The 25279-nt window shown below is 44.9% G+C and overlaps 1 protein-coding gene across 1 annotated transcript in view; it reads left to right on the top strand.

The window, feature by feature from the left end:
* The window catches only part of LOC139266712 (dynein axonemal heavy chain 8-like), a 2132242-nt gene that overhangs the window by 1996514 nt on the left and 110449 nt on the right, over nucleotides 1–25279 (top strand). The window contains exons 82-85 of the mRNA XM_070884298.1: nucleotides 4533–4715; nucleotides 7500–7605; nucleotides 7869–8121; nucleotides 14805–14995. Of these exons, the coding sequence (XP_070740399.1) occupies nucleotides 4533–4715; nucleotides 7500–7605; nucleotides 7869–8121; nucleotides 14805–14995 (733 nt within the window). The remainder of the gene's footprint in view (nucleotides 1–4532; nucleotides 4716–7499; nucleotides 7606–7868; nucleotides 8122–14804; nucleotides 14996–25279) is intronic.

The following is a 25279-nucleotide window of genomic DNA, read 5'->3' as shown; positions in this document are numbered from 1 at the left end:
ACTACAAACACCCTATTCCTTTCTTTACCTATCACCGTGCCCACGATCCACTTGGGACCATGTCCATAGTTTAGCACATACACAGGGTCATTCAGATCAATTTCCCGTGACACAGTGGCGCGACCATCGTTTACATTTTGTTGCTGCCGCCTGCTCTCTATCTGATCATGCAGGTTGGGATGAACCAGCGAGAGTCTGGTTTTAAGTGTCCTTTTCATGAGTAGCTCAGCCAGGGGCACCCCTGTGAGCGAGTGGGGTCTCGGTCGGTAGCTGAGCAGTACTCGGAACAGGCGGGTTTGGAGTGAGCCTTCTGTGACTCGTTTAAGGCTCTGTTTGATGGTTTGTACTGCCCGCTCTGCCTGCCCATTGGAGGCTGGTTTAAACGGGGCCGAGGTGACATGTTTGATCCCATTGCGGGTCATGAATTCTTTAAATTCAGCAGTGGTGAAACATGGCCCGTTGTCACTGACCAGTATGTCAGGCAGGCCGTGGGTGACAAACATGGCCCTCAGGCTTTCAATGGTGGCAATGGCGGCGCTTCCCGACATTATTTCACATTCAATCCATTTTGAAAAAGCATCCACCACCACCAGGAACATTTTACCAAGAAACGGGCCCGCATAGTCGACATGGATCCTCGACCATGGTCTGGAGGGCCAGGATCACAAACTTAGTGGTGCCTCTCTGGGCGCGTTGCTCAACTGAGCACACACACTGCATTGCCGTACACAGGACTCTAAGTCAGAGTCGATACCAGGCCACCACACGTGGAATCTGGCTATCGCTTTCATCATTACTGTACCCGGGTGTGTGCTGTGGAGATCCGAGATGAATGTCTCCCTGCCCTTTTTTAGTAGCACTACACGGTTACCCCACAACAGGCAGTCTGCCTGAATGGACAGCTCATCCTTTCGCCACTGGAATGGCTTGATTGGCTCTTGCATTTCAATGGGGATGCTGGCCCAGCTCCCATGCAGTACACAGATTTTTACTCGGGACAGCAAAGAATCTTGGCTGGTCCGAGTCTTAATCTGGCGGGCAGTGACAGGTGATTTATCATTTTCAAACGCTTCCATGAACATCAACAAGTCTGCGGGCTGCGCCACCATCAACAAGTTTGCAGGCTGCGCCATTTCCCGTGGTGGTCAATGGTAGCCAACTGAGAGCATCCGCACAGTTCTCGGTGCCTGGCCTGTGGCGGATGGTATAGTTATACGCTGATAGTGCAAGTGCCCACCTTTGTATGCGGGCTGAGACGTTAGTATTTATTCCCTTGTTTTCAGCGAACAGGGATGTGAGGGGCTTGTGATCGGTTTCCAGCTCAAATTTGAGGCCAAACAGGTACTGATGCATTTTCTTTACCCCAAACACACATGCTAATGCCTCTTTCTCAATCATGCTGTAGGCCCTCTCGGCCTTAGACAAGCTCCTGGAAGCATAGGCGACAGGTTGCAACTTCCCCGCAACGTTAGCTTGTTGTAATAGACACCGACTCCGTAAGACAACGCATCACATGTTAGCATAAGTCTTTTACATGGGTTATACAATACAAGCAGCTTGTTGGAGCATAAAATGTTTCTGGCTTTTTCAAAAGCAATTACTTGGTCTTTTCCCCATACCCAGTTCTCACCTTTGCGCAATAACAGATGTAGGGGCTCTAAAAGGGTGCTTAACCCTGGTAGTAAGTTACCAAAATAGTTGAGTCCCAGGAACGACCACAGTTCCGTGACGTTCTGTGGCCTGGGCGCATTCCTGATAGTCACTGTTTTGGCGTCTGTGGGCCGAATGCCGTCCGCCGTGATCTTTCTCTCTAAAAACTCCACTTCTGTTGCCATGAAGACGCATTTTGACCTCTTCAGCCGCAGCTCTACGCGATCCAGTCATTGGAGGACATCCTCCAGTTTTTGTAGGTGCTCGGCTGTGTCCCGACCCGTGACCAATATGTCGTCCTGAAAGACCACCGTGCATGGTACCGACTTGAGTAGTCTCTCTATGTTTCTCTGGAAGATCGCTGCAGCCGACCAAATTTCAAATGGGCATCTGTTGTAGATGAATAGTCCCTTGTGCATGTTGAATCAGGTGAGCCCTTCAAAGACTCCTCCAGCTCCTGCATCATGTCGGCCGAAGTCAGGTCGAGCTTGGGGAATGTCTTGCCTCCTGCCAGCGTTGCAAATAGGTCGTCTGCCTTAGGTAGCGGGTATTGGTCCTGTAGCGAGAAACGATTAATAGTTACTTTATAATTGCCGCAAATCCTGACCGTGCCATCGCTTTTGAGTAGTGGAACAATCGGGCTGGCCCACTCGCTGAATTCCACTGGGGAGATGATGCCCTCGCGTTGCAGCCTGTCCAGCTCAATTTCCACTCTCCCTCGTCATGTGAGGTATCGCTCGCGCCTTGTGGTGAATGGGTCGTGCCTCTGGGACCAAGTGGATCCGCACCTTCACCCCGGAAAAGTTTCCAATGCCTGGTACAAAAAGGGAAGGAAATTTGTTCAGAACCAGGGTACATGAAGCCTCATCGACATGTGATAGCGCTCGGATGTCATCCCAGTTCCAGCGGATTTTGCCCAGCCAGCTCCTTCCAAGCAGTGTGGGACCATCGCCTGGGACAATCCATAGTGGCAGTTCGTGCACCGTGCCCTTGTAGGTGAGCTTGACCATGGCACTGCCCAGGACAGTGATAAGCTCTTTGGCGTACGTTCTCAGTTTCGTGTGGATGGGGCTCAGGGCTGGTCTGAGTGCCTTGTTGCACCACAGTCTCTCAAACATCTTTTTACTCATGATGGATTGGCTAGCACCAGTGTCCAGTTCCATGGCTACGGGTAAGCCATTCAATTTTACGTTTAGCATTATAGGTGGACATTTCGTCGAAAATGTGTGCACCCCGTGTACTTCAGCATCTGCCTCCTCTCTGAGGCTCGAAATTGCTTTGATCCACCATGGACCGATCTTCCTCTGCCACATGGTGGTTATCAGGTTTTGCAGAGCTTGCAGCTCGTTTGTAAGCTTGTTGGAGGTGCCCCATTGTTCCACAGCTCTTGCAAACATACCTTTTGAAGCGGCATGAATAGGCTGAATGGAAGCCTCCACAACGCCAACAAGGTGTGAATTGCCTTGCATTCATTCTTTGTTGGAGACTCTGAGTCATCTGGGTCACCTGAGGCCTGCTGGCAGTTGCAGACTCGTGGGTTCTGCCCTGTACATTTCTGCTCGCAAACACAGTTCCAGTTAATTTATGAACATTGCTAGCACTTGTGTGCTGAGCGATTTGTTTGGTGTTATCACTGGTGGACATAAACGCCTGTGCTATTGCAATGGCCTTACTGAGGGTCAGTGTCTCTACAGTCAAAAGTTTTCGTCGGATGGTCTCATGGCCAGTGCCCAGTATAAAAAAGTCTCTGAGCATCTGCTCCAGGTAGCCATCAAACTCACATTGTCCTGCAAGTCGCCTTAGCTCGGCGACGTAGCTCGCCACTTCTGACCTTCAGATCGCTGACATGTGTAGAACCGATACCTCGCCATCAGCATGCTCTCCCTCAGATTAAAATGCTCCCGAACCAGTGTACACAGCTCCTCATATGACTTATCTGTGGGTTTCACCGGAGCCAGAAGATTCTTCATGAGGCTGTAGGTCGGTGCCCCGCAGACTGTGAGGAGAACCACTCTCTTTTTTGCAGCGCTTCCTTCTCCCATCAGCTCGTTGGCTACAAAGTACTGGTCTAGCCGTTCGACATAGGCTTCCCAGTCCTCACCCTCCGAGAACTTCTCCAGGATGCCCACAGTTTGCTGCATCTTTCCGTTGGATTCATATTCTCGTCGGCAGTTATTGTGTTTCTAACACATATGAGGCTGCACACAGGGAGGTCAAAGTAACAGTGACCTCAGTCTTTAATAAGACACTCCAGAGTGAAGAACAGGCCTTTGGGGCCAGCTTATATACAGTGCTCCCAAGGGATGCTGGGATCCCTTGGGACTTCAGGGGATAAGCTCCCTGGTGGCAGAACATGAGAGTGCATGCTTTACAGATACACAACAATTATGTTGAGAGCTGCTCCTATTTCCGGCGATGGATAAGGTACTGGTTATTATTATTATTGTAATAACTTTTATTTATATAGCGCCTTTAACGTAGTAAAATGTCCCAAGACACTTCACAACAATTTTACAATACGTTAGGTATTGACCATTGAGGGAAAGAAAGAATAAACATGAGAAGGAAATGTAAAAAGAGGTAAAAGGCTCGGGTCCGAAGCGGCAGCCAAAACTGCGCATGCAGATAGACACAGGTGGAAAAAAAATGTAACTTAATGGTTCAATCTATTAAGCAGAGATCAGTGGCTTTTTTCTGGTCTCTGATAACCTACTAGCTGGAGAGCTTTACAGCAACAGCATGTCCCATGAGAAAGAAAGTGATGCTTTCAGAGCCACACCTACGAGGTGGAGAAGCAAATTGCATCATGACAAGAGAAGAGAGGGAGTAAAAAGGAATAATGTGGTACAGTATAAGTATACATTTGGATTGTTTTTGTGCAGGTGAAAGTGGGAGATAAAGAAACTGATGTCATGCCAGGATTCATGTTCTACATTACCACAAAACTTCCAAACCCTGCCTACACTCCAGAAATTAGTGCCAAGACATCCATCATCGACTTCACTGTAACCATTAAAGGTCTTGAGAATCAACTGCTTGGCCGAGTGATCCTTACTGAGAAACAGGTAAATCAGGACATCTCCGATCCGCGGACACACAGTGTACACAGGTGGCTGATGTGGTCTGGGAGTCCGGTGTAATATTTTGAGCTTAACACTTTTGAGTTGCCAGTGCTGTTGCAATACTCTGAATAAACGCAGTTGCACCTGATAAACTGTTTGTCTAAATCAACTTTGGCCTACTCTTGCTCCTATTTCTTATGTTCTTATATCAGCAGCAGGTTAACATGGCAATCTCAAATCTCTCTTTAACCTTCTCTGCTCTAAGGCGAGCTACTTCAATTTCTCCAGTCTCTCCACTTAACTGAAGTCTTTCATCCCTGGTCCATTCGAGTAAATCTCATTTGAACCCTCTCTAAGGCGTTGGCAGCCTTCCTAAAGTTTGGTGTTCAGAATTAGTCACAATGCTCCAGCTGTGGCCTAACATTGTTTTTTTTTAAGGTTTAGCATAACTTCATTGCTTTTGTACTCTATGCCCAGAATTTTAATTTGGAGGCGGGCAGGGAGTGGGCGTGCTGGAAAAGTCGGGAAACCTGGGAGAATGAGTTTCCCACAGGACCAAGTGAATTTAGAATCAGGGCCTGATTAGCATTTTCAATCTCTGTGTGCCACCTACACAGAGAGGCTGGTTGTCTGTCGAGTGGGTAAGCCGCAGGGAGAAGGAAGGGAGGGATCGAGTGGGCCATGGGGGTGGGTGAGATCGGAGGCAGGTGGAGGATCGGAGGCAGAGGCGGGTCAAGGCTGGAGACGGGAGGCCAGAGGAGGATGGAGGCGGGGGTGGGGCGGGTCGAGGATGTCGGCGGGAAGATGGAAAGGGTCGGGGGGGCAAATCGGAAGCCTCGGGGGGGCAGATCTGACACATCAGGGGAGATCAAAAGGCTCAGGGGGTGTCCGATCGCTGTGGGTTGGCAAGGCAGGGACGCAGGTCAATGGAAAGACACTTAAGTCCTGAATTCCGCAATCCTCACCTCCGTTTAGCTGGCAGATTTCCCGAGGTCTGGGAAACTTGGCCAACAGTGTTCCCACTAGCGGCTGAGCAGCTGTCTGGAATTCCACGCAAGCCGCTTGCCAGGTTTACAATAGGGAAAAACAATCATGAGCGGTTAATTGAATGTGCCACGCAACCCATTTAATGGGGTCATGCACCCAGCAATAAAATTAAAGGCAACATTGCCGGCCATCCAAAGTTACATTTGAAATGTTGGATCACCATGAGGCACGGAGCCTCATTATAATTGTCATCATCATCATCATCATCGTCATCATAGGCAGTCCCTCGGAATTGAGGAAGACTTCCACCCGAAAAATGAGTCCTTAGGTGGCTGAACAGTCCAATACGAGAGCCACAGTCCCTGGCACAGGTGGGACAGATAGTCATTGAGGGTAGGGGAGGGTGGGACAGATTTGCCGGACACTTTTTCCGCTGCCTGCGCTTGATCTCTGCATGCTCTCGGCGTTGAGACTCGAGGTGCTCAGCGCCCTCCCGGATGCACTTCCTCCACTTAGGGCGTTCTTTGGCCAGGGACTCCCAGGTGTCGGTGGGCATGTTGCACTTTATCTTTATCATTATAATATTTAAATGATTGACCCACCTACTGGGAACGGGTTGGTTGCCTGCCCCACATCCCGCTTCCATTAAACCAGAAGTAGGTGGTTGGAGATGGGTTGGGGTCGAGATTCAGTTTTTTAACTCTTTAACCTCCCATCTGACCCCAACCCACCAGTTTTAAAATTCCCTCCATGCCTCTTTTTATTAAGCCACGGTTCCCTTATTACTTTTCAACAGCCTTTTAACTGGTCCTGCCACCTTCAGAGACATGTGTACATATACCCCAGATCTCTCTGTTCTTGCACCTGCTTTAAAATTGTATCATTTCTCTCCTAATTTTTTTTACCAAAATGAATCACTTCAGCCTTCTCTGCCTTAAATTGCATCTGCTATGTTCTGGCGAAGGGTTGTCGACCCGAAACGTTAACTCTGTTTCTCTCTCTACAGATGCTGCCTGACCCGCTGAGATTTCCAGCACATTCTGTTTTTATTTCAGATTCCAGCATCCGCAGTATTTTGCTTTTGTATCTGCTATGTGTCTGTCCATTTCATCAGTCTGTCTATGTCCTCCTGGTCTGTGAATATCCTCCTCACTGTTTACTACATTTCTGAGTTTTGTGTCATCTGCAAACTTTGAAATTATGCCCTGTATACCTAAGTCCAGGTCATTAATATACATCAGTGGTCCCAATAGAAACCCCCGGGGACACCACTGAAACCTTTTAAGTAACTCTTTATCTTTTTTTATCCCATCAAATTTCTCTACTACATCCTCATTTACTGTGACATTGGCAGCATCCTCTTCTTTAATGTAGAGAGATGCAAAGTACTCATTGAGTACCTCAGCCGTGCCCTGTGCTTACAAAAAAGATGATCGCCTTTGTGTTTGCTAATCGGCCCTACCCTTGATTATACTTTCACTGTTTATATGTTTATAAAAGACTTTTGGGTTCCCTTTTATGTCACCTGCCGATCCATTGTCATACACCCTATTTGCCCCTCTCATTTCCTTTTTCAATTCTCCTCTATAATTTCTGTACAGGTGAAATGGTTAATGGGCAGAGTTTCCAAGGGACAGGATAGCTGGCTAAATAGTCCAAGGATACTGTTTCACCAAAACCCTTTACTACCAGCTTACATTCGCTCTAACATTTTTTCCTGAAGTAAGATTCTCCTTTACTTTTCCCCTCATTGATTTGGAGCACTTATTTCTAACTATCTGATACCTCTGATCATTGCAGGAGCTGGAAGCAGAGCGTGTGCAACTGATAGAGGAAGTCACTGCTAACAAGCGTAAAATGAAGGAGCTGGAGAATAACCTGCTAATAAAGCTCAGTACCACCAAAGGTAACCATTAGTTAACAAATGGTTAAACATTTCACATATTTATCGCTGACGCCATCACAGTTCCTGATTTTTCCCACCGGTCAGATAAAAAGTCATTCATTTGAATAAATTATCACCTCAATCTCTATAGCAGCCTATCTCTGGCAAAGGGAAGGCACTTTGGTATCTTCAAAGAATATACTGTCAAAAACTTTCTACTTTGTAACTTGGGATTATAGTGTTGAGGAATGAGGTCTTGATCGGCTCAATGGACTTTCTTTCAGGCTCACTGGTGGAGGATGAGTCTCTGATTGGAGTCCTGCGGATAACAAAGTTGACAGCAACTGAAGTTAGTGAGAAGCTGCATGTGGCAGCGGAGACAGAGATAAAGATTAACACTGCACAGGAAGAATACCGGCCTGCAGCCACTCGTGGTAGTATCCTGTACTTCCTCATCACAGAAATGAGCATGGTCAACCAGATGTACCAGACCTCACTTGCACAATTTCTGAAATTATTTGACCTCTCCATGGCCAGGTATGTTTCTCAATAGTGTCAACACTTAGTTCACATTAACAAATGGAAAGTAATGGTGTACATCGCAAGGTAAAGTCCCAGTCAATTGCTAGCACAATTGTGTGGGTGTGAGTCTGGCATCAGGAATGAACATTAAAAAACTGCAAATGCTGCAAATCTGAAATAAAAAGAGAAATGCTGGAAACACACAGCAGGACGATCACCAGATTAGAGCAGAGGTGAGGAGAAAGGGCAAGTTATTATTTAAATGGAGAAAAATTGCAAAGTGCTGCAGTACAGCGCGACCTGGGGGTACTTGTGCATGAAACACAGAAACATAGAAAATAGGTGCAGGAGTAGGCTATTCGGCCCTTCGAGTCTGCACCACTGTTCAAAAAGATCATGGCTGATCATTCCCTCAGTACACCTTTCCTGCTTTCTCTCCATACCCCTTGATCCCTTTAGCCGAAAGGGCCATATCTAACTCCCTCTTGAATATATCTAATGAACTGGCATCAATAACTCTCTGCGGCAGGGAATTCCACAGGTTAACAACTCTCTGAGTGAAGAAGTTTCTCGTCATCTCAGTCCTAAATGGCCTACCCCTTATCCTGAGACTGTGTCTCCTGGTTCTGGACTTCCCCATCATCGGGAACATTCTCCCCGCATCTAACTGTCCAGTCCCGTCAGAATCTTATAAGTTTCTATGAGATCCCCTCTCATCCTTCTAAACTCCAGTGTATAAAGACCCAGTTGATCCAGTCTCTCCTCATATGTCAGTCCCGCCATCCCGGGAATCAGTCTGGTGAACCTTCGCTGCATCCGTCAATAGCAAGAACGTCCTTCCTCAGATTAGGAGACCAAAACCGAACACAATATTCCAGGTGAGGCCTCACCAAGACCCTGTACAACTGCAGTAAGACATCCCTGCTCCTATACTCAAATCCCCTAGCTATGAAGGCCAACATGCCATTTGCCTTCTTCACCGCCTGCTGTACCTGCATGCCAACTTTCAATGAATGATGTACCATGACACCTAGGTCTTGTTGCACCTCCTCTTTTCATAATCTGCCGCCATTCAGATAACATTCTGCCTTCGTGTTTTTGCCGCCAAAGTGGATAACCTCACATTTATCCACATTATACTGCATCTGTCATGCATTTGCCCACTCACCTAACCTGTCCAAGTCACCCTGCAGCCTTTTAGCATCCTCCTCTCACACCACCATCCAGTTTAGTGTCATCTGCAAACTTGCAGATATTACACTCAATTCCTTCATCTAAATCATTAATATATATTGTAAAGAGCTGGGGTCCCAGCACTGAGCCCTGCGGCACTCCACTAGTCACTACCTTTTTATTCTGACAGGGCCCGTTTATCCTGACTCTCTGCTTCCTGTCTGCCAACCAGTTCACTATCCACGTCAGTACATTACCCCTAATACCATGTGCTTTAATTTTGCACACCAATCTCTTGTGTGGGACCTTGTCAAAAGCCTTTTGAAAGTCCAAATACACCACATCCACTGGTTCTCCCTTATCCACTCTACTAGTTATATCCTCAAAAAATTCCAGAAGATTTGTCAAGCATGATTTCCCTTTCATAAATCCATGCTGACTTGGACTGATCCTGTCACTGCTTTCCAAATGCGCTGCTATTTCATCTTTAATAATTTATTCCAACATTTTCCCCACTACTGATGTCAGGGTAACCAGTCTATAGTTATCCGTTTTCTCTCTCCCTCCTTTTTTAAACAGTGGTGTTATATTAGCTACCCTCCAGTCCATAGGAACTGATCCAGAGTCGATAGACTGTTGGAAAATGATCACCAATGCATCCACTATTTCTAGGGCCATTTCCTTAAGTATTCTGGGATGCAGTCAATCAGGCCCCTGGGATTTATCGGCCTTCAATCCCATCAATTTCCTTAACACAATTTCCCGCCTAATTATGATATCCTTCAGTTCCTCCTTCTCACTAAACCCTCCGTCCCCTAGTATTTCCAGAAGGTTATTTGTGTCTTCCTTCATGAAAACAGAACCAAAGTATTTGGTTAACTGGTCCACCATTAGCCACGGTTGAGCCACCTTCCCCATTTTATTTTTACTCCAGATAGGGATGTACAATTGTTGAAGTTCATCCATGTGGTCTTTAGATGTTTGCCATTGCCTATCCACCGTCAACCCTTTAAGTATCATTGGCCAGTCTATTCTAGCCAATTCACGCCTCAAACCATCGAAGTTACCTTTCCTTAAGTTCAGGACCCCAGGTTCTGAATTAACTGTGTCACTCTCCATCTTAATAAAGAATTCCACCATATTATGGTCACACTTCCCCAAGGGGCTTCGCACAACAAGATTGTTAATTAGTCCTTTCTCATTACACATAACCCAGTCTAGGATGGCCAGGCCTCTAGTTTGTTCCTCGACATATTGGTCTAGAAAACCATCCCTAATACTCTCCAAGAAATCCTCCTCCACCGCATTGCTACCAGTTTGGTTAGCCCAGTCAATATGTAGATTGAAGTTGCCCATGATAACTGTTAGAAACATAGAAACATAGAAAATAGGTGCAAGAGCAGGCCATTCAGCCCTTCTAGCCTGCACCGCCATTCAATGAGTTCATGGCTGAACATGAAACTTCAGTACCCCCTTCCTGCTTTCTCGCCATAACCCTTGATCCCCCGAGTAGTAAGGACTTCATCTAACTCCCTTTTGAATATATTTAGTGAATTGGCCTCAACTACTTTCTGTGGTAGAGAATTCCACAGGTTCACCACTCTCTGGGTGAAGAAGTTTCTCCTCATCTCGGTCCTAAATGGCTTACCCCTTATCCTCAGACTGTGACCCCTGGTTCTGGACTTCCCCAACATTGGGAACATTCTTTCTGCATCTAACCTGTCTAAACCCGTCAGAATTTTAAACGTTTCTATGAGGTCCCCTCTCATTCTTCTGAACTCCAGTGAATACAATCCCAATTGATCCAATCTTTCTTGATAGGTCAGTCCCGCCATCCCGGGAATCAGTCTGGTGAACCTTCGCTGCACTCCCTCAATAGCAAGAATGTCCTTCCTCAAGTTAGGAGACCAAAACTGTACACAATACTCCAGGTGTGGCCTCACCAAGGCCCTGTACAACTGTAGCAACACCTCCCTGCCCCTGTATTCAAATCCCCTCGCTATGAAGGCCAACATGCCATTTGCTTTCTTAACCGCCTGCTGTACCTGCATGCCAACCTTCAATGTTGTACCTTTATTGCACGCATCTCTAATTTCTTGTTTGATCCTGTCCCCATCCTCGTTACTACTGTTTGGTGGTCTGTACACAACTCCCACTAGCGTTTTCTGCCCTTTGGTATTCCGTAGTTCCACCCATACAGATTCCACATCATCCAAGCTAATGTCCTTCCTTACTATTGTATTAATTTCCTCTTTAACCAGTAATGCCACCCCACCTCCTTTTTCTTTCTGTCTATCCTTCCTCAATGTTGAATACCCCTGGATGTTGAGTTCCCAGCCTTGGTCACCCTGGAGCCAAGTCTCCATGATGCCAATTACATCATATCCGTTAACTGCTATCTGCGCAGTTAATTCGTCCACCTTATTCCGAATATTCCTCGCATTGAGGCACAGAGCCTTCAGGCTTGACTTTTTAACACATTTTGCCCCTTTAGGATTTTACTGTAATGTGGCCCTTTTTGCTTTTTGCCTTGGGTTTCTCTGCCCTCCACTTTTACTTTTTCTCTTTCTATCATTTGCTTCTGCCCCCTTTCTACTTCCCCCTGCCATATTAGTTTAACCCCTCCCCAACAGCACTAGCAAACACTCCCCCTCGGACATTGGTTCCGATCCTGCCCAGGTGCAGACCGTCCGGTTTGTACTCGTCCCACCTCCCCCAGAACCAGTTCCAATGTCCCAGGAATTTGAATCCCTCCCTGCTGCACCACTCCTCAAGCCACGTATTCATCTGAGCTATCCTGCGATTCCTACTCTGAGTAGCATGTGGCACTGGTAACAATCCTGAGATTACTACTTTTGAGGTCCTACTTTTTAATTTAGCTCCTAGCTCCCTAAATTCGTCTTGTAGGACCTCATCCCGTTTTTTACCTATATCGTTGGTACCTATATGCACCACGACAACTGGCTGTTTACCCTCCCCCTTCAAAATGTCCTGCATCCATTCTAAGACATCCTTGACTCTTGCACCAGGGAGGCAACATACCATCCTAGAGTCTCGGTTGTGGCCGCAGAAACGTCTATCTGTTCCCCTTACAATTGAATCACCTATCACTATAGCTCTCCCACACTTTTTCCTGCCCTCCTGTGCAGCAGAGCCACCCACAGTGCCATGGACTTGGCTGCTGCTGCCCTGTCCTGATGAGTCATCCCCCTCAACAGTACCCAAAGCGGTGTATCCGTTTTGCAGGGGAATGACCGCAGGGGACCCCTGCACTACCTTCCTTCCACTGCTCTTCCTGTTGTTCACCCATCCCCTATCTGGCTGTGTAACCTTTGCGGTAAGACCAACTCACTAAACGTGCTATTTACGTCATTCCCAGCATCGTGGATGCTCCAGAGTGAATCCACCCGCAGCTCCAGTGTCACAACGCGGTCTGTCAGGAGCTGCAGCCGGTTACACTTCACGCACATGTAGTCGTCAGGGACACTGGAAGCGTCCCTGACTTCCCACATAGTACAGGAGGAGCCTAACACGTGTCTGAGCTCTCCTGCCATGACTTAACCCCTAGGTTAACTTAATTTGGGAACAATAATGGTAAAGGTTACTTACTGAAAAAGAAAAGAAAAAGAAAAATCTTCTCACCAGTCACCAGCCAATCACTTACCCCCTTGGCTGTGTCGTCACCTTTCGATTTCTTTCTACTTCTTTAAGGTTAGTATGCAGGTACAACAAGTGATCAGGAAGGCCAATGGAATCTTGGCCTTTATTGCAAAGGGCAGGGAAGTCTTGCTACAGTTATACAGGGTATTGGTGAGGCCACACCTGGAATACTGCGTGCAGTTTTGGTTTCCATATTGAAGAAAGGATATACTTGCTTTGGAGGCAGTTCAGAGAAGGTTCACTAGGTTGATTCCGGAGTTGGGGTTGATGGGGAAGGAAATTAAGTCCCTTCTCCGACTGTAGGGTCCAGGACATCCTGGATGCAGCGATGGATGGTGAACTGCGAGATGCTTGCTATGTCTCCACTTGCAGACTGGAAGGATGTGCTGGCGAAGAAATTGAGTGTGATGGTGACCTTGAGTACCACTGAGAGCCTGATCTGGGCTGGAGGTCTGGTTGCAGGTGGTGGCAGAGTTCTGTGACCACCTCCTTGGTGAAGCGGTGCCTTATAATACACTGCTCCTCGCTTAATTGGTGATGAGAAGTGCTCTCGGAAAACCCTCGAATGGTAAGGCCTCCTGTTGAGAGCCCTGATGACCCTCCTCTTCCCTTTGGCCACATGTTCCAGTCTTTCTCGCTGACTTCGCTTTGTCCACCTTAGAGCCTGGAGGGCCAGGCCGACTGAGAGTATAGCGCCCAGTAATATAACCAAGTCTAGCAGTTTGATTTTCTTAAGAATCAATGTAGCTACTTTCTAGTTGCCACAACACTCCTGATACTAAATAATGTTAAAATTACAGAATGAAACTGTTGCACTTTGTGAAACTGACAAGGTAGCACTGAAATGGCACTAACCTATAGCTGCGACTCATTACTGATGATCCCTTGAAATAATGTCCCTGGAGCCGCTTCCTGTTGCTTCACGCCAGCTCTCCCTGTTGCAGTTTCCTCAAGGCGCTAAGGCAGGTGGCGACAATCAGTTTCGTCGTTCGAGCGCTCAGTGAGCGTTGCACACGCAATGATGCCACAATCCATCCCGGCGATAACTGTTAGCAGCGGCGCTGTGGGGATGGGGGGGGGGGTGGAGGGGCGGGATTTGCCATGTGGCATTGGATTTGCTTCGCTCTGCCAATTAATCTCTAGTGCCCCATTAGCGGCATCTCCTGGTGCTAATGGGAGACGCTAATGTACCACTTTTTTCACTCCATATTTCAAAAAGAATACAGAGGCACTGGTGAAGGTGCAGAGAAGATTTACAAAGATGATACCAGAATTAAGAGGTTATACCGATCAGGAATGACAGAACTGGCTGGAGTTCTTTTCTTTCATTCAAACAGATGTCTGAGGTGTGACCTGATAGAAGTCTTTAAAATTATGAAGGAGTTGGATAGAGTGCATGTAGAGAAGATGGTTTTACCTGTGGGGAATCCAAAATTAGGGGACATGGATATAAGATAGTCACGAATAAATCCAATAAGAAATTCAGGAGAAACTTCCGGTTAGAATTCTGGAGTGGTTAGAATGTGGAACTTGAAGTAGTTCAGGTGAATAAGGGAAAGCTAGATAAGTACACGAAGGAGAAAGGAATAAAAGGTTATGCCGATAGGGTTAGATGGCGTGGGGTGGGAGGAAGCTAGTGTGGAGCATAAACACCAGAATAGACCAGTTGGGTCGAATGGCCTATTTCTATGTTGTAAATTCTATGTAACTCCACATACACCATTAGTGTAAGTAAATGGAAGGTTTAAATGTCAAGCTCGGCTTTCTATTCTGCCAGTGAAGAGATAGTAAAGATACATTTTAAATGAAACTAATCCTGAGTTCTGTCCATCACACTATAGTTTTCTGATTTTTTTTTCATGTAGATCTAAAACGTCTCCTGTTGCTTCAAAGAGAATCATCAACATTATTGACTATCTGACCTATGAAGTGTTTAAGTATTCAGTACGTGGTCTTTATGAAACTCACAAGTTCCTTTTCACTTTACTGCTGCCTCTGAAGATTAACCTTGAGCGAGGACACATAAAGCATCATGAATTTCAGACCCTAATAAAAGGTACCACACTTTTTTCAAGATGATCTCAGCTAGAAATAAATAATTAAATCATGAATCTACTATTCTATTCCATGTGCTTAAAACAGATGAACAGATTGCAGATTTTGTCTGTGTATTATTTAAGCAGCTTAAAAATTCCTGGCAGCCCTCACTGTTGCCAGAAGTGCAGACATTCTGGGCACCATGTTGTCCCAACGCTGGCCTTGTCGTAACTCACCACTGATTTGTATACTGGTGGGCAGGCAGCCAATGGAAGTCCTGCCTGCTATCATTCAGTGGCACCAAGAAGTGGCGGAAAAAAGGTTTCAGAGGATTTAAAGGCCTGCATCAACTTAAAGGGGACTGCAGAAGGAAAAGGGATTAGGAGAAATGGCGCCTAGGGCAGTTGACATAGAGTAAGCCATGAGCCAATGAGAGGCACACATATATGTTTTACTCTCACAGATGTGCAGAGGAGGAATTATGTATTTGGGGATGGCTGGACTGACATATGAGGAGAGACTGGATCGACTGGGCTTTTATTCACTGGAGTTTAGAAGGATGAGAGGGGATCTCATAGAAACATAAAATTCTGATGGGACTGGACAGGTTAGATGCAGGAAGAATGTTCCCAATGTTGGGGAAGTCCAGAATCAAGGGACACAGTCTAAGGATAAGGGGTAAGCCATTTAGGACTGAGATGAGGAGAAACTTCTTCACTCAGAGAGTTGTTAACCTGTGGAATTCCCTGCCGCAGAGAGTTGTTGATGCCAGTTCATTGGATATATTCAAGAGGGAGTTAGATATGGCCCTTATGGCTAAAGTGATCAAGGGGTAGGGAGAGAAAGCAGGAAAGGGGTACTGAGGGAATGATCAGCCATGATCTTATTGAATGGTGGTGCAGGCCCGAAGGGTCGAATGGCCTACTCCTGCACCTATTTTCTATGTTTCTATGTTTGTGCCATACTGAAGGAGATACTTCTCTGACTCCAATAACAGCCCCTCAATGTAGAAAGATATTTAATGGTCTGACGAGGGCAGCAAAAGTAAGAGAACAGCTTCACATTTGCCATGATTGCAATATCAAACACTTTGTACCTCTGCACCATTCCTTGCTCTTGCAGTGCTCAGCTGCTGCCCCACTAAACTGTCAAGTGCACAATTGATCAGTGGTCCCGGTCCTTCTCCCACATGCCATCCAAAAATTAACCTTCTGTCACAGTTTGCCGTACATACTGACACTTCCAAGCCTCACCTCATTCACTACGTTTAAAGTGCTATATAAATACAAGTTGATGTTGTTGTTGATATCATCCCCTTCTGTATACAGCCTGCTGAAAGCATGTGTTAGTAACTGAATGTGTGTCACTCACAGCCATTTCTCACCATGTGATTCTTCTTGAAGAGAAGATCACCCATAATAAGAACATAAGAATTAGGAGCATGAGTAGGCCATATGGCCCTTAGAGACTGCTCCGCCCTTCAATATAATCATGACTGATCTCTGACCTTAATTGCACTTTCCTGCCCGATCCCCATATCCCCTGATTCCCCAAAAATATCAGCCTTGAATATATGCAACGACTCGGCATCCATAGCCCCTCTGGGGTGGAGAATCCAAAGATTCACAACCCTCTGAGTGAAGAAATTCCTCCTGTAATAGCTAGTTCCACCTAGTGGACTACTGCTCCACCCAGTGGACTACTGTGGTAATACAGTCATTGCTGTTTTCACATTAAAGGCTTCAGGTGACAGGTCACCTGACAAGTTCCTGTGTAATGGAGTCATCTTGCAGCCTGTGTGTTTGTGATGTCGTAAAGAATATATCACATTGGCGATGAGGGTAGGATAATCGGATTACCTAGCTGAAATTTTTCTTGGTGGATGATTCCAACCAAACAACTGAGAGACTAGAGAGGTCCTTTGTTTGCAGAACAGCTAAAAATCCAAGGTAAATTACAAGCACACTTGGCTAAACTGCCAAAGTTCAGATGGCTGTGCCTATGGGAATAATAGGGCACTTGGGTGAATTCCATCGTGACTGTGAAACTTTCGGAGCGTATGTGGAGTGGCTAGAAATGGTTTTCGCAGCAAATAGTATCGTCGAAGTCCCCGATGATGAAAACCGTAACCGGGTGCTGGTGGAAAGAAAACGGGCTATTTTCTTGACTGAAGCAGGCCCCGAGGTATATGAAACCCTGAAAAATGTGCTTGTTCCCATCAAGCCAAAGGACACATCACTGATGGAGATTCAAAGGAAGTTAGAACAGCACTACAGTCCTGAGCCCCTGGAAATTGCTGAAAGTTATCATTTCGGAACACGAGATCAATTCATTGATGAAAGTATCAGTGAGTACTTTGTAGCATTAAAGAAGCTATCCATTCATTGTCATCTCGGTAACTTTCAGGACCGAGCATTGCGTGACCACTTTGTTTGTGGGATGAAAAATGAAGGAAGATGTTGACAACTCCTAACTTGACTTTTGATTTAGCTTGTCAGACAGTTTTGTCAATGGATATGGCCAAGCAATTTTCCCGAGAATTTTGTACCATTTCCAGTCGTCAGATAGCCGAGGTGAATCGCCTGCAGGTTAAAAGTAAAAGGCAGTTGGGCCCCAAGGTCTCAGCAACTGGCCAAGGTAACAGAGCATTGAAGTCATGTCATCAGTGCCTGGGAGAACACATTGCTCAACTTTGTTCATATGTGAAGGCAGAGTGTTTCTTCTGCAGGAAAACTGGACATCGTGCAAAGGCGTGCCAACTGAAGAGTTAATCAACTTTCAAGGCTAAAAGTAGAAATCCCCAGAGAGTACATAGCATGGAAGAAAAGCAACAGGATGAAGAGATACACGTCATCAGGAGCACAAGGGTATCTAATAGCGATTCTAAAAGTATCATCATTCAAGTAGATGATGGAGGAACCACGATATCATAGAAATCGACACTGGTACATCCGTGAGCGTAGTACCGGAATCACAATATCTCGACAGATTTCCCATTGAAGAAATCCAAGATATAGCTGCGAGGCTACTCAGGATAGAACATTCCTGTGGTAGGTTGTATCACCGTACCGGTGAAATACAAAGATCAATTTCAGAGTTTGCCTCTCTTAGTAGTGGCAGGAGATAAGCCTGCCTTACTAGGAAGAAATTGGTTGGGATCACTGAATTGGAGTGAGATTTTTCGTGTTGAAATGAGATTTGCATCGAAGGATGATATAATTAAGAAGTATCCGAAGGTGTTCTGCGAAACAGGGAGTCCGATCCAAGGCTTCAAGGTGAGTGTCAGAGTACAGCAGGAGGCTAGACAGTTTACTGCAAGCCACGTTCCGTACCATAGAAACATAGAAAATAGGTGCAAGAGTAGGCCATTCAGCCCTGCAAGCCTGCACCATCATTCAATAAGATCATGGCTGATCATTCACCTCAGTACACCTTTCCTGCTTTCTCTCCCTACCCCTTGATCCCTTTAGCCATAAGGGCCACATCTAACTCCCTCTTGAATATATCCAATGAACTGGCATCAACAACTCTCTGCGGTAGAGAATTCCACAGGTTAACAACTCTGAGTGAAGAAGTTTCTCCTCATCTCAGTCCTAAATGGCTTACCCCTTATCCTTAGACTGTGTCCCTTGATTCTGGACTTCCCCAACATTGGGAACATTCTTCCTGCATCTAACCTGTCCAATCCCGTCAGAATTTTATATGTTTCTATGATAGAGGGTGAGGAAGTAGTGTCTCACACGAGCATACTATGCTTAAACAAAGGGGACTGCAGTGGGATGAGGGCAGAGTTGGCTAAAGTAGACTCGAAACACAGATTAAATGGTGGCACAATTGAGGAACAGTGGAGGACTTTTAAGGAGCTCTTTCATAGTGCTCAACAAAAATATATTCCAGTGAAAAAGAAGGGCGGTAAGAGAAGGGATAACCAGCCGTGGATAACCAAGGAAATAAAGGAGAGTATCAAATTAAAAACCAATGCGTATAAGGTGGCCAAGGTTAGTGGGAAACTAGAAGATTGGGAAAATTTTAAACGACAGCAAAGAATGACTAAGAAAGCAATAAAGAAAGGAAAGATAGATTACGAAAGTAAACTTGCGCAAAACATAAAAACAGATAGTAAAAGCTTTTACCGATATATAAAACGGAAAAGAGTGACTAAAGTAAATGTTGGTCCCTTAGAAGATGAGAAGGGGGATTTAATAATGGGAAATGTGGAAATGGCTGAGACCTTAAACAATTATTTTGCTTCGGTCTTCACAGTGGAAGACACAAAAGCCATACCAAAAATAGCTGGTCACGGGAATGTGGGAAGGGAGGACCTTGAGATAATCACTATCACTAGGGGGGTAGTGCTGGATAGGCTAATGGGACTCAAGGTAGACAAGTCCCCTGGTCCGGATGAAATGCATCCCAGGATATTAAAAGAGATGGCTGAAGTTATAGCAGATTCATTCGTTATAATCTACCAAAATTCTCTGGAATCTGGGGAGGTACCAGCGGATTGGAAAGCAGCTAATGTAACGCCTCTGTTTAAAAAAGGGGGCAGACAAAAGGCAGGTAACTATAGGCCGGTTAGTTTAACATCTGTAGTGGGGAAAATGCTTGAAGCTATCATTAAGGAAGAAATAGCGAGACATCTAGATAGGAATAATGCAATCAAGCAGACGCAACATGGATTCATGAAAGGGAAATCATGTTTAACTAATTTACTGGAATTCTTTGAGGATATAACGAGCATGGTGGATAGAGGTGTACTGATGGATGTGGTGCATTTAGATTTCCAAAAGGCATTCGATAAGGTGCCACACAAAAGGTTACTGCAGAAGATAAAGGTACGCGGAGTCAGAGGAAATGTATTAGCATGGATCGAGAATTGGCTGGCTAACAGAAAGCAGAGAGTTGGGATAAATGGGTCCTTTTCGGGTTGGAAATCGGTGGTTAGTGGTGTGCCACAGGGATCGGTGCTGGGACCACAACTGTTTACAATATACATAGATAACCTGGGGACAGAGGGGACAGAGTGTAGTGCAAAAAAATTTGCAGATGACACAAAGATTAGTGGGAAAGCGGGTTGTGTAGAGGACACAGAGAGGCTGCAAAGAGATTTAGATAGGTTAAGCGAATGGGCTAAGGTTTGGCAGATGGAATACAATGTCGGAAAATGTGAGGTCACCCACCTTGGAAAAAAAAACAGTAAAAGGGAATATTATTTGAATGGGGAGAAATTACAACCTAGGTCTTGTTGCACCTCCTCTTTTCCGAATCTGCCGCCATTCAGATAACATTCTGCCTTCGTGCTTTTGCCGCCAAAGTGGATAACCTCACATTTATCCACATTAGACTGTATCTGTGATGCATTTGCCCACTCACCTAACCTGTCCAAGTCACCCTGCAGCCTTTTAGCATCCTCTTCACAGCTCACACCGCCACCCAGCTTAGTGTCATCTGCAAACTAGGAGATATTACACTCAATTCCTTCATCTAAATCATTGATGTATATTGTAAATAGCTGAGGTCCCAGCACTGAGCCCTGCGGCACCCCACTAGTCATTGCCTGCCATTCCGAAAAGGACCCGTTTATCCAGACTCTCTGCTTCCTATCTGCCAACCAGTTCTCTATCCACGTCAGTACATTACCCCCTATGCCATGTGCTTCAATTTTGCACACCAATCTCTTGTGTGGGACCTTGTCAAAAGCCTTTTGAAAGTCCAAATACACTACATCCATTGGTTCTCCCTTGTCCACTCGACTAGTTACATCCTCAAAAAATTTTCGAAGGTTTGGCATGCATCATTTCCCTTTCATAAATCCATGCTGACTTGGACCGATCCATGCTGACTTGGACTGCTTTCCAAATGCGCTGCTATTTCATCTTTAATAATTGATTCCAACATTTTCCCCACTATGATATCAGGCTAACTGGTCTATAATTAACCGTTTTCTCTCTCCCTCCTTTTTAAAAAAGTGGTGTTACATTAGCTACCCTCCAGTCCATAGGAACTGATCCAGAGTCGACAGACTTTTGGAAAATGATCACCAAGGCATCCACTATTTCTAGGGCCACTTCCTTAAGTACTCTGGGATTCAGACTATCAGGCCCCGGGGATTTATCGGCCTTCAATCCCATCAATTTCCCTAACACAATTTCCCGCCTAATAAGGATTGCCTTCATTTCCTCCTTCTCTCTAGATCCTCGGTCCCCTATTATTTCCGAAAGGTTAATTGTGTCTTCCTTCGTGAAGATAGAACCAAAGTATTTGTTCAACTGATCTGCCATTTCTTTGTTCCCCATTATAAATTCGCCTGAATCTAACTGCAAGGGACCTACATTTGTCTTCACTAATCTTTTCCTCTTCACGTATCTATGGAAGCTTTTACAGTCAGTTTTTATGTTCCCAACAAGCTTCCTATCATACTCTATTTTCCCGCGCTTAATTAAACCCTTGTCCTCCTCTGCTAAATTTCTCCCAGTCCTCAGGTTTGCTGCTTTTTCTAGCCAATTTATATGCCCCTTCCTTGGATTTAACACTATCCTTAATTTCCCTTGTTAGCCACGGTTGAGCCACCTTCCCCATTTTATTTTTACTCCAGACAGGGATGTACAATTGTTGAAGTTCATCCATGTGGTCTTTAAATGTTTGCCATTGCCTATCCACCATCAATCCTTCAAGTATCATTCGCCAGTCTATTCTAGCCAATTCACGTCTCATACCATCGAAGTTACCTTTCCTTAAGTTCAGGACCTCAGTCTCTGAATTAACTGTGTCACTCTCCATCTTAATAAAGAATTCTATCATATTATGGTCACTCTTCCCCAAGGGGCCTCGCACAACAAGATTGCTAATTAGTCTTTCTCATTACACATCACCCAGTCTAGGATGGCCAACCCTCGTTGGTTCCTCGACATATTGATCTGGAAAACCATCCCTAATACACTCCAGGAAATCCTCCTCCACCGTATTACTACCAGTTTGGTTAGCCCAATCTATATGTAAAGTCACCCATGATAACTGCTGTACCTTTATTGCACGCATCCCTAATTTCTTGTATGATGCTGTCTCCAACCTCACTACTACTGTTTGGTGGTCTGTACACAACTCCCACTAGCGTTTTCTGCCCTTTGGTATTCCGCAGCTCCACCCATACAGATTCCACATCATCCAAGCGAATGTCCTTCCTTACTATTGTGTTAATTTCCTCTTTAACCATATGCACTCAAGGAGAAAGTTGGGCAAGAACTCAAAAGACTAGAGACTGAGAACATTATCTCTAAGATAAATCTATGTAATTGGGCTACAGCAATTGTTGTTGTACCTAAGTCAGATGGTAAGGTAAGATAGTGTGGTGATTATAAAGTCACCGTAAACCAGGTTCTCGAGGGTAATCTCCCCAATACATTGCCAAATGTTGACGATTTGTTTACATGTTGATAGATGGTCAGATATTCTCAAAGTTAGATCTCACAAATGCCTACTTACAACTGGAGCTAGATGAGGAGTCCAAGTCATGCTTGACTATAATACTCACCTAGGCCTATATTAATTTAATAGGCTACCATTTGGAATTTCTTCCACCCCCGCCATATTCCAAGGGGTGAATAACCAGATTTTGCAAGGCCTTGAAGGGGTGGTATTTTATTTAGATGCCATACTCATTTCTGTGGAGTACTTAGGGCACAGAGTAGACAAAGATGGTTTACGTCCAACCAAGAGAAAGTGAATGCAATTTGAAATGCACCCAAGAATGTTACTGAACTTTGATCATTTTTGAGTCTTTTATGGAAAGTTGCTACCAAATTTGGCTACAGTATTACATCCACTGAATGAGCTGTTGAAAAAACAGGTCCATTGGAAGTGGTCAGAAGAATGCCAAGCAGCATTCAAGGAGTATAAAAGCCAATTAGTAGAGAGCACCATGTTGGTTCACTATGACGTATCTAAGGAAATCAAGCTAGCATGTGATGCCTCTCCGTATGGAGTTGGGGCAGTGATCTCTCATGTATTACGTAGTGGGGAGGAGAGATCAATTGCTTTTGCTTCATGCACTCTCAAGGCTAGTGAGTGTAATTATGCGCAAATTGAAAGGGAAGCTTTGGCATTAATTTTTGGGGTCAAGAAGTTCCACAAATATTTGTATGGTCATAAGTTTACCATCATTACGGACCATAAGCCCCTGACAGCAATCCTCCATCCGAAGTCCACAGTTCCAACATTAGCTGCAGCCCGAACGCAGAGATGGGCTTTGATTTTGTCAACGTATACATATGATATTGAGTATAGACGATCAACTGATCATAGTAATGCTAATGCTATGTCTAGATTGCCTTCCCCATCACAAGTTACACTCAATGGGGAAGAAGTGTTCTATTTTTCATACATTGATGAACTGCCAGTCACAGCTGAAGAAATTGGAAGAGCAACCAAATGTGACCCAGTTATGGCAAAGATATATGATTACATAGAAAATGGATGGCCAAACCAGGTATCAGAGAAAGATATTCATCCATTCTTCATTCGTAGGAATGAATTATCAAACGATAAAAATTGCATCACGTGGAGTGCAAAAGTGGTTATACCAAATAAATTTACGTATAAATTATTAAGAGATCTTCATGACCAGCCCTGTGAATGTACTTGACCAAGAGTTTTGCAGTTACTTAAGGTGGCCTGGTATAGATAAAGATACAGAATACATCGTTAGTCAGTGTACTACATGTCAATTGGTAAGCAAGAAACCACCATCAGTGCCATTACAGTCATGGAAATGGCCGCCCAGGGTATGGCAAAGGTTATATGTTGATTTTGCTGAGGTAGAAGGACAGCAATGGTTCAATGTGACTGATAGCCATTCGAAGTGAGTAGAGGTGTTTCCAATGTGGAAAATAACAAGTAAAACATTAGACATTTTGCAAAGATTATTTTCTTCATATAGCCTCCCAGAAGAAATTGTGTCTGATAATGGACCGAGAAGAATTTGCACAAGCAAAAATGGTGTGAAACATACCAAGGTTCCACCGTACCACTCTGCTTCAAATGGTGCAGCAGAGCACACAGTACAAATTGTAAAATGTGCCTTTGTTGGATCCAAATCCAAAGAAACGATAAATTGGCTAATTTTCTAATTACATATCATAATACTCCTCATACAACTACTGGTAGAACACCAGCAGAATTGTTTCTCAAACGACAGCCAAGAAGCAGGTTCTCATTGTTAAAGCCAAACTTGGCACAATCAGTAGAAAAGAAACAATTAAGACAGAAAAAGCATCATGATAGAGGTAGAGTAAGAAAGCGAAGTGTGAAATCACCCTTGCAACATGCCATTTGCTTTCCAATTGCTTGCTGTACCAGCATTTTAACTTTCTGTGCTTCTTGTACGAGGACACCGAAATCTCTCTGAATACCAACAGTTAATAGTTTCTCACTATTTAAAAAATATTCTGTTTTTCTATTCTTCCTACCAAAGTGAATAATCTCACATTTTCCACACTAAGTAATTGCCCTTTCACTTAACATGTCTATATCCATTTCCAAGCTCTTTGCATCCTCCTCACAGCTTACTTTTCCACCAAACTTTGTATCAGCAGCAAACTTGGATACATTACACTTGGTCCCTTCATCTAAGCCATTAACATAGATTGTAAATAGCTATGGCCCAAACAATGATCCCTGCAGTATCTCACTAGTTACAGCCTGCCAACCGGAAAATGACTCATTTATCCCTACTCTCTGACTTCTGTCCATTAACCAATCCTCTATCCATGCTAATATATTAGCCCCAACCCCATGCGCCCTTATCTTGCTTAGCAACCTTTTAACTTATCGAATGCCTTTTGGAAATCCAAATGTACTTGGGCACAATTTCAAAATTTGCGGATGACATAAAACTTGGAAGTACAGTGAACAGTGAGGAGGATAGTGATTGACGTCAAAAAGACAGACAGGCTGGTGGATTGGGCGGACAGGTGGCAGATGGAATTTAACGCAGAAAAATGCAAAGTGACACATTTTGGTAGGAAGAACGAGGAGAGGCAATATAAACTAAAGGTTACAGTTCTAAAAGGGAGTGCATGAACAGGGTGACCTGGGGGTATATGTGCACGAATCGTTCAAAGTGGTAGGGCAGGTTGAAATATAGAAACATAGAACCATAGAAAATAGGTGCAGGAGTAGGCCATTCGGCCCTTCGAGCCTGCACCGCCATTCAATGAGTTCATGGCTGAACATGCAACTTCAGTACCCCATTTCTGCTTTCTCGCCATACCCCTTGATCCCCCTAGTAGTAAGGACTACATCTAAC

The sequence above is a fragment of the Pristiophorus japonicus genome, chromosome 7 (assembly GCF_044704955.1).
Source record: "Pristiophorus japonicus isolate sPriJap1 chromosome 7, sPriJap1.hap1, whole genome shotgun sequence".
In the NCBI taxonomy this organism is placed as follows: domain Eukaryota; kingdom Metazoa; phylum Chordata; class Chondrichthyes; family Pristiophoridae; genus Pristiophorus; species Pristiophorus japonicus.
The sequence above is the reverse complement of the archived record's forward strand: the minus strand, read 5'-3'. Positions and strand labels throughout refer to the sequence as shown.